This window comes from Guillardia theta (assembly GCF_000315625.1).
Source record: "Guillardia theta CCMP2712 unplaced genomic scaffold GUITHscaffold_101, whole genome shotgun sequence".
NCBI lineage: Eukaryota > Cryptophyceae > Pyrenomonadales > Geminigeraceae > Guillardia > Guillardia theta.
This window is the reverse complement of record NW_005434573.1, coordinates 261,740-270,550: the sequence shown is the minus strand read 5'-3', so window position 1 is coordinate 270,550 and position 8,811 is coordinate 261,740. Positions and strand designations below refer to the sequence as shown.

General features: G+C 55.6%; 3 protein-coding genes across 3 annotated transcripts; 1 reads left to right on the top strand and 2 right to left on the bottom strand.

Moving 5' to 3' along the window:
- Positions 1–147: 147 nt before the first annotated feature.
- On the bottom strand, positions 148–2,183 carry GUITHDRAFT_116883 (hypothetical protein; the record flags this gene model as incomplete). The annotated part of the gene is made up of 17 exons (XM_005823941.1): positions 148–208; positions 274–428; positions 478–524; positions 654–709; positions 756–806; positions 855–892; positions 948–972; positions 1,028–1,056; positions 1,100–1,141; positions 1,199–1,239; positions 1,286–1,356; positions 1,408–1,459; positions 1,505–1,549; positions 1,601–1,667; positions 1,712–1,741; positions 1,816–1,900; positions 2,068–2,183. The coding sequence occupies 17 exons, from the start codon at positions 2,181–2,183 to the stop codon at positions 148–150; spliced, it is 1,011 nt and encodes a 336-aa protein (XP_005823998.1).
- Positions 2,184–2,988: 805 nt separating this feature from the next.
- GUITHDRAFT_116882 (hypothetical protein) lies at positions 2,989–6,959 on the top strand (the record flags this gene model as incomplete). The annotated part of the gene is made up of 17 exons (XM_005823940.1): positions 2,989–3,024; positions 3,100–3,153; positions 3,198–3,242; positions 3,290–3,332; positions 3,375–3,432; positions 3,483–3,548; positions 3,596–3,638; positions 3,692–3,872; positions 3,989–4,066; positions 4,117–4,421; positions 4,475–4,516; positions 4,600–4,652; positions 4,700–4,790; positions 4,887–4,931; positions 4,983–5,010; positions 5,077–5,231; positions 5,391–6,959. 17 exons carry the CDS (start codon positions 2,989–2,991, stop codon positions 6,957–6,959), a joined length of 2,892 nt encoding a protein of 963 aa, XP_005823997.1.
- A 35-nt stretch (positions 6,960–6,994) lies between these two features.
- GUITHDRAFT_116881 (hypothetical protein) lies at positions 6,995–8,502 on the bottom strand (the record flags this gene model as incomplete). Its single annotated transcript, XM_005823939.1, has 7 exons — positions 6,995–7,078; positions 7,235–7,368; positions 7,656–7,707; positions 7,910–8,016; positions 8,061–8,115; positions 8,181–8,226; positions 8,276–8,502. The coding sequence occupies 7 exons, from the start codon at positions 8,500–8,502 to the stop codon at positions 6,995–6,997; spliced, it is 705 nt and encodes a 234-aa protein (XP_005823996.1).
- Positions 8,503–8,811: the final 309 nt, after the last annotated feature.

Sequence of the window (8,811 nt, the reverse complement as noted above, 5' to 3'; positions counted from 1 at the left end):
TCATCATCATCATCATCATCATCATCATCTCCATCATCTCCATCATCATCATCATCATCATCATCATCATCATCATCATCATCATCATCATCATCATCATCATCATCATCATCATCATCATCATCATCTCCATCATCATCATCTCCACTACCTTCTCAGGGATCTGCACTTGCCGTAATCCCGCGCCTTACCAAGAATAACAATCTGCCTGCATGCAAACATTCAGCCCACTCCCATCTGTCTGCCGCCTTCCGCAGGCGCAGCGAGAGTCACCCGGGGTAGTCAACGCTGAAGGACGGGTCCTTGCTTGCTCCCTTGGACGAGGCCTCAGGTTGCTCGTCCTTCTTCTTCCCGTTCAGCACGGCAACGACGATCCCTTCCCCCTCCTTCCAGAATTTCTCGTACGCCTCCCCGAACAGCATCAACATCTACCAGCCACGTCACCATCTGCCAGCCTCCACCTCCTCCCCTCCTCACCATTGAGTTTCCTTTCAGATCGCTCAGCCCCCATATCGTGTACTTCCCTGCACGGCATCGTCAGCACTCCTTCCCTCTCCCCTTCCTCCTCCTCCTCGATCTCCTCCTCCCCTCCTCCTCCCAGCTGTGACCCTCCCTCCCTCCCTCCTCTCCTCCATCTCATTCCGTCAACATACCTCCGTTGCTCGAGCCCCTCGTTGAGCTTCTATGCACAACCACCGCGATCGTAACCCTGACTTGCGTCATCTTTCCCTACCCTCCTCCTCCTCCTCCCTCACCAGTCGCCGCTCTCCGGGACTTTCTTCAGGTTGGAGAGCCGGACGAAGGTTCTACAGGGCATGTCAACGCACGTCATCACCGTCACTCGACGCTTCTACCTGGCTTGCAGGTAGCTATCAAGAAGAGCAACTGGAATCTGGCAGCAGATGTCAGAGCCGACACATCAGTCCCACCCCACCAGCCTTTCTCACCGTCCTCTCTTTGATTCGAATCGAACTGTCGACGATCACAACGTGAGCGCTCCGGACCCTCGCAACCTGCCTCTCCTCACCTGTACTTGCAAACCTCTTCCTTCTCCGCCTGCCTTCCCGTCAGTCCACACGACCCAGCAAGGCAGGATCACCTTGTTCTCAGCCGCTGGCGAAGCATTGTTGTCTCCTCCTACCTGCACTCGGCGCGAGGGTCAACGGGACAGGAGGGGGAGGGAGCAAGGGGGAGAGACGTTGAGGTCGTTGACCGGCATGTCTCGCGGCTGGTCGAAGGCTGCGGGCTCAGTCACAAGTCGCCACCAAGACAGTCGCACCCTCACCCGTCGACTTCTTGGCAAAAACGACTGATCTCTTGAAGAGGTATGCTTTCCTCGAGCCGTCCAACTTCTTGCTGCAAGGGAATGTCAAGCAGGAGCAGAAGCAGCAGGGGAGCTTGTCTCACGCAAAGTCATTGTTCGTCTCCGCAGTTTCCGTGGTCTGGCTCGCTGCAGGCTCTGCTACCGCAAGTCACCTAACATGGTCAATACTTCTCCACTCACTCTCTTCGTCCTCCGAGTCTCCCAGCGCTTGCAGCAGCTCGGGGTCTGAGACAAGTGACCGTCACCAGGGGGCAGGAGCCTGGAGCTCGTCCTCACCAACGTCATCGTCCGAGTCTTGCTGCACCTGCGAGAGCAGGGCAATATCGTCATCCATGCCGTCCTCCTTCGAAACGAGTCAGTGGCGATTCACATGGCATGCGGTCCCACCATGCTCGCTGAAGGCTTCTCACAGGCAACCTGCACAGTCATAGCAATCAGTTTAACTCTCATCATGCCACAAGGATATGCAAGCAGTTGTCTACAGCTAATACTTCCTTGCCCTCTCGCAAATCAATCGCCAGATTCAGTGCAAGGCACAATCCTTGCTTCCAGCCAACATCAATACTCATCTCTGTCCTGATCAAACTCACGTGTGTACCTAGCTGCTCCTATGGCGCTGTTTCTCCTTGCTACCTCCCATCCCACTCTTCCTTCGTGCGTGTATACGGCATCTTTTTTGCGAGAGCGCGCTCTTCATCATCTCAACCCACCATCTCCTGTTCTCCTTGATGTCTCCGTCTCACTCCTCCTCGTCCTCGTCCTCGTCCTCGTCCTCGTCCTCGTCCTCGTCCTCGTCCCCGACCTCCTCCTCCTCCTCCTTCTCCTCCGCCCCTCCCATCGTCGGGCTCTCGTGGTGCATGCAAAGAATTTTCCCGTGTAGCTCTACCCGTCAGTCTAGAGCACTACCCACCCTGAAGGTCACTTTTCAAATGACCCCACCCACTTCCATATCTAATTGTTGACCACAATAGAAATTTTCAATACACCCTCAATATATCAGTAAAGTAAATGAGAAAGTACCCCGTCCCTAACGTACTTCTCCCAAAAGATTCTCCCAATATTGAAATTATTTCGTAACTTCAAGAAATTCCGCTTCTTGTTTCTCTGTACCCCAGTAATAATGACCCCCACCCCTGCAAATCCTCATGACCCACCCCTCTTTTCTTTCCCGCCCTTGGGCCATTCAAGACATTATGGCAACGGAGCCAGGCAGGGAAGGGCAAGGCGAGGACAGGGCGCTCGAGGGGCCATGGAGTTGCAAGATGGGAGCGGAGCAGGAAGGATCGTCGAAGAGCGAAGAGGAGAGGAGAGGAGAGGAGAGGAGAGGAGAGGAGAGGAGAGGAGAGGAGAGGAGAGGAGAGGAGAGGAGAGGAGAGGAGAGGAGAGGAGAGGAGAGGAGAGGAGAGGAGAGGAGAGGAGAGGAGAGGAGAGGAGATGAGGGGAGAGGAGATGAGGGGAGGGGAGAGGACGTGTAGGGGAGCAGAGGAACGAGGTTGAGCCATAGGAAAGGCCATCAATATGCAGCAGGAAAAGCAGGAGGGTAGAAGGGAGGAACTTCATGTGTCTGAGGGACAGACTGCCTATTGCATGCCAAGTTCCTTCTTGTAAGAACGCGCACAGCAGGAAGAGGTGCCAGCACAGGACCTAGTGCATACTACGCACAAATGTCGCAGGTACCTACCATGAAATCGGTGAAGACGGTGAGATGAATTTTATGCTGTGTTGCACTTGATGCTCATGGTGTGAGTTCCTCCTCTTACACGTTGCTGGGTCAGAGACGACCTCTAGCTGACATCAAGAATGTATCCTCCAAGTACCTAGCGGCTCAGGTGGGACAGGTTTGAATCAGACCATTGTCTCAGACCTGCTGTAGGGTGCTGGAAAGAGCAAAGTGAAGTCAGCATCATCAAGACAGACGGTACACTGAAGTTCTCGTTCCTGTACTGTGTTGTGACCTGCTGGCAGGCCTCCTCTCTTCGCAGCCGAGACGCGGACATTGTCCTGTCCGGTACGGGCGATGGCGATCGGAACACTTCGAGCATATGGGCAGGTGTTGGCCTGGGGGGGCAGAAGGAGACGGCAAAGAAGGATGTGAAGAGCTCTTCAGAGTGCGTGAGGCCCGTCGGAGACTCTGATCGCTGACTTGCTGCTCCTGCAGCCTCAGCTTCGAGCTCATGAGGTTGCTGGAGGAGAAGTCGAAACAGGCCAGGGTCTCGTCGTGGGAGTGAGCCCTTCCCTTTCCTCCCGTGCGTGCTCTTACGATCTTTCCAGCCAGCAGACGTCTCCTTACACCGTCGAGAACAATGCGATCCAGGTCCTCCCCGACTCCCCCGCCCGACACTCTTCCCTTCATCTGACGGCCAGCAGGAGAAGCTGCAGAGCAAGCTCAAGAACGTTCCCCACGCCCCATCTCAACCTCGTAAAGTCAGGAACATTCACTCGGCCCTGGGAGCTGCGACCCGGAAGTCTCAAGTCTCCGCAAAGACTTTGCAGATTCGTCCCCGTTCGGCTGCCGCACGGCTGGATCAAGGGAACTTCGCTGAACCTGGTTGCTCCTGCTCCTGCTCCTGCTCCTGCTCCTGCTCCTGCTCCTGCTCCTGCTCCTGCTCCTGCTCCTTCTCCTGCCCCTGCTCCTGCTCCTGCTTGTTCTCAACTTAGCTGCAGGCAAGCTATTCGTTCCACAGAGCGCGAAAGGCAAGGCGGAGGACAAGGAGCACGAACTAGGTTTCCGATCGCGAGGAGGTCAGGCCTCTACATGTGTCTTGGAAGTTTGATGGTGAGGAATGGGGCAGATTTGGATAAGAAGACGATGGTACACCATCCTAAAGATGCCTCCGCAGCAGCTCCTGCCATGAGCCGAGACGATGCTCGTGGGAGGGGCAGGAGCAAGGGAGCAGACGGCAAGACTTCCAAGTCGAGCTCGAAAACTTCTACGATAGCAGGCAGGCGCATGGTAGAATCCGGTGCAAGTGATGCTGTTGAAACAGGCCTCATCGCGAGGTTCCGCCAGGGTCCGCCTCAAAAGGCCTCGGAGCGGATGGGAGCGAGGGATGTAGATTTCTGGTGGCGGAGAGACGCCGAGGAGGAAGGGGACGAGGTGAGGGTAGAGCAGTGGGAGGGGAGTGAAAAGTGATTCCTCGATCGCTACAGGTCAGGCCGCGTGCGAGTGAGGGGAAGAGATCTGGGCCGGATGTGAGCGAACGATCTTGTTGATTTCAGTTCCCCCTGCTGTGGTTTTCCTCGAGTGAGTCATCTATTGAAACCATTCGTGCCAGGGGGATACACCAAGGGATTCCACGGAGAGCGTCCAGAAACGAGCTCCCTTCACGTGCGAAGAAATCCAGAGGATAGAAAGAGTCTTGATGTGGTTGGCAGGATGAACGGTTGGACACAAGACGCCGCTGAAAGGAACAATCAGAGAGATTTCTACACATCTGATGACTCAAACGTTAGAGAGAGTTCGATGGTACTATCACCATATCATCAAGTCTCCATACCGATGTTGTCTCGACCAAACCTCCCCCTTCTTGTCTTCGTTCGACCTTACACTGGATCGTTTCAGAAGTCCGCAGGAAGGTGGTCAGTCAAGAGCAGCAAAGAAATCCAGGTTTGAACCCTCTCATTCTTGTCACCCTGGCGGCTGAAGTCGGGATTCCAGTCGAGCCGTGAATCATTCGCAACATCAGGTCAGTGAAACATTGTTTGCCACAACTACTTGCTCGCAATATTGTGTTGATTTGTTTCTCGTGAAGACTACAACCCAAGTCAAGCTTCCCTGGAGCTGCCGGAGTCTGAAAGCTCGAGTGCGTTGAGACTCTCCGTGGAGTCCAGGAAGTCTGTCAGGTCGTCAAGGAGCGACAAGTCGCTGAGAAGCTCGACAGACAACGACCTGAACCTCTCCCACCGGGTAAGTCAAGTCAAGGCTGCTGCTGATGATGTCCTGCTCCCTCTCCTCCTCATTGCTTCTCCTCCTCCTGTTCCGAGTCAATCGCTGCTGCTGTGTTCCTGTTCGTCTGGCTGTGAATGTAGCTCGGTGGCTCCAGTCAGGGCTGATGCTGGTCTGCAGCTGGAGGAGGCGGAGGACCTTCTGGCGCGATGGCGATACGAGAGGAAAGTCCGTCAGGAGCTGCAGACCTGCAGCTCGTCCCTCCTGCCCTTTCAAGTGACCGGCCGATCACAGCCTCCTGCTGAGGAGCTCTGGAGCAAGAGCTCGAGCAAGATATCTGCTGGGAACCTGGTGGACAGAAGGGACGATAGGGAGAAGGGTGGCGTCGATCCCCTCGAAGAGTTTCGGAGGAAGATGAGCAAGGACTCGTTGAGACCAGACTCGGTCGACCTGCTTCGCAGACGCACAGGATACGCGGAGAGGCTGAGGGAGGCAACGGAGCAAGGGAAGAGGGAGGGGGGAGCGGTGTCAGCTGCTGAGGCTGAGAGGGACGAGGAGGGGAGGAATGACCTTGAGGGAACCAGCTGGCGAGCAGACAGACGGGACGACATGAAGCAGCTGTCTGTTCGACAAGATCTAGTCGCTGACCGAGTTAATGTAGCCCCAGCCCGTGTGAGGAATCCTTGGAGCGAAGGGGATCTGAGGACGAAGACAATCGTTACAGAGGAGGACGAGGACGAGGACAAGGACAAGGACGAAGACAAGGACGAGGACGAGGACGAGGACGAGCTCTTGGAAGATGAGGAGCAAACGCAGGAGCAGGGGGCCAGGGTACACGAGGGCTCTGACAAGGATGCTCAAGTTTGCGAGGAAGGCTCGAGTGAATCGTACGGGCAGAACAGCGCGTTGCAGGCAGAGGACCAGAGCTTCGACGTCTCCTCCTCCTCCTCCTCCTCTCCGATCAGCAAGGTCCCTCCTGACGGGAGTGCGGCACGGAAGATCGCCATGCTCGCCATCAGCAAGACTGTTGACAACTTCCTGTCGACGAGCTGCTGGCCCAACCTCGACATGGTGTTCAGAGTCACTTGCGAGGCCGACGAGACGTTTGAGCAGCAGCAGCTGCAGCAGGAGGAGGAGTTGACAGTACGGGAGGACGAGGACGAAGAAAGGAGGAGGTCAGACGAGGAGCTGGTACATGGCCAAGGAGCTCCAAGAAGCTGCGGAAACTCTGAGGAGGGGAGCAGAAGTCGTGACGGAAGTCGTGACGGAGGGGCAATGATAGCGGAAGAGGAGGGGGATGGTGAAGGAGGCCGTAGCAAGGCGGATGCAGAGGATGAAGCGACAGAGGGGAAGCATGATGATCTGGAGGAGGAGGAGGAGGAGGAGGAGGAGGAGGAGGAGGATTATGACGACGACGACGACGACGCAGGGTGTGGTGAAGAGGACGAAGATGACATCGTCAGGATGCTGAAGAAGAGAATGCAAGAGGTGGCTGCTGCTACTGCTGCTACTGCTGCTGCTGCTGCTGCTGCTACTGCTGCTGCTGCTGCTGCTGCTGCTGCTGCTGCTGCTGCTGCTGCTGCTGCTGCTGCTGCTGCTGCTGCTGCTGCTGCTGCTGATGATGATGATGATGATGATGATGATGATGATGATGATGATGATGATGATGATGATGATGATGATGATGATGATGATGATGATGATGATGATGTTGTTGTTGTTGTTGTTGATGATGATGATGATGGATGATGAGCACGAGGAGCAGCAGCAGGAGTTGGAGGAGCTTACCAGTAGCTGCTGGTTCTGTTCAGTGCAAATTCAGTTGGGAGCCCTGACAAGCATTGTCGCTTCTTCACGAGAAGAACTTTCTGCAGAGAACACGCATGAGACGAAGTGTGGAAGTTAGGGACAACGGATGGATGGATGGACGCATAGGGGCGAGAGGGAGAGGGGTAGGTGGGGCAGAGGGAGCTGGAGCTGGAGCTAGAGCTGGAGCTAGAGCTGGAGCTGGAGAAGGATCGAACCTTGCTCGGGTCTGAGAAAGGAATGAAGGTATTTGGGCAGTTTGAGTCGCAGGTGGGGAAACATTTGTTCCTGAAGCTGATCACCGACGTCTCCTCGTTCAACTCCAGCCGCTGGTTGTACGTCCCAACAAATCCTGCGAGAGAGGAATACTGTTATCGTCTCCTCCTCCGCCTCCTCCTCTTCCTCCTCCTCCTCCTCCTCCTCCCTCCCTCCCTTGCACCATCCCTCCCTGTCTTTCTTCTCGTCACAGTAACTCGGATATCTTCTCCTGTGCTCTCTCTTTCCTTCTCCCTTGCACTTCCTTTTCCCTTTGGCTCCTTCTCTCCCCTCCTCTTCTCCAACCTCCTTCCTCCTTCCTCCTCCTCGTTCACTCTTCACCTCCTCCCTTCTCGCTCGTATCCTCCTCCTCCCTCTCCTCACCTTCCTGTGGTGTGCACCTTCCGACTTCAAACACGATGTCTGACTTCAAGTACTGCAGACATGTCAGACTGTGATTTTCACCTCCCCCCTCCACCTCCCCCGACGCAGTCAGACGTCTCGAACTGGTAGATCCCACACCAAAGACCCATCTGCCAAACGATGTAAGTCCTCCCCCTCACCCCCCCCACCTTCCTCCTCCTCTCTCCTCTCTCCTCCTCCTCCTCTCTCCTCCTCTCTCCTCTCTCCTCTCTCACCTGTGTATACATCGCTTCTTGGCAGGATTTCAACTCTCTGAAGTTTCCTTCGAAGGAGGAGACGCAGGTCTTGGAGCCCTCCGGCACGAACGTCGAGCTGACTGATCCTGCTCCTTCTTCGTCAGGGAACGTCATGTAGACCAGACGCGACCTTGAGAGCAAGCGCTCCACCCAACGTCTCCTCCTTTACACGTGTAGCTCCTCCCCTGCTCCCACCATGTCAGTCAGCGAACAGAAGCTGGAGGAAGACTGAGACGAGATGTTCTCCTACCGTTGTGTTCTGGTAAGGGTATACGCAGGTGTTGTTCTGCACGGACCTACAGCTCAAGTCAGCCATCGCCATCATCGTCTCTCCTCCTCGTCTACCGATATCCCTTCACCCCCCCAGAGCATCCAACATCATCTTTCCCGTACAGCACCGAACTGACGTAGCCGATCGTGGTGGTGGTGGTGGAAGTAGTGTTGGACTGAGCCTCTACATGTCCGAGCGAGCAGAGCAGGAGGACGAGGACGAGAACGATGCGAGGAGGGAGCCCACGTCTCTTCTCGACCAGCCTTTGAGCACAGGAGCAGCGCACTGGTACCGCAGACATTCCACCCTCCTTCCCCAACTCAGAATTGTACGCGCCTGATCGCACCGCCCCTCCTCTGCTGGCCTCCTGCTTCCGACTTGGACCATGTCCGTTTAAGATTTCGAGACGAGGAGGAGGGCGCCTGGTAGAGAGCGAGACTGAGCAAAGGAGCAGCTGGTGGAGGAGAGTCTTATCCAGAAGCAAGGATTTCAGTATGATCCGATACAGCAGCCCGACATGCAACGTCGCTCAGTCCTGTCTTTACTTGGATCCGACACAGTGCCTGGCAGGAGCAAGTCAGCGACCCTCATGACAGTTGGCCCGAAACTC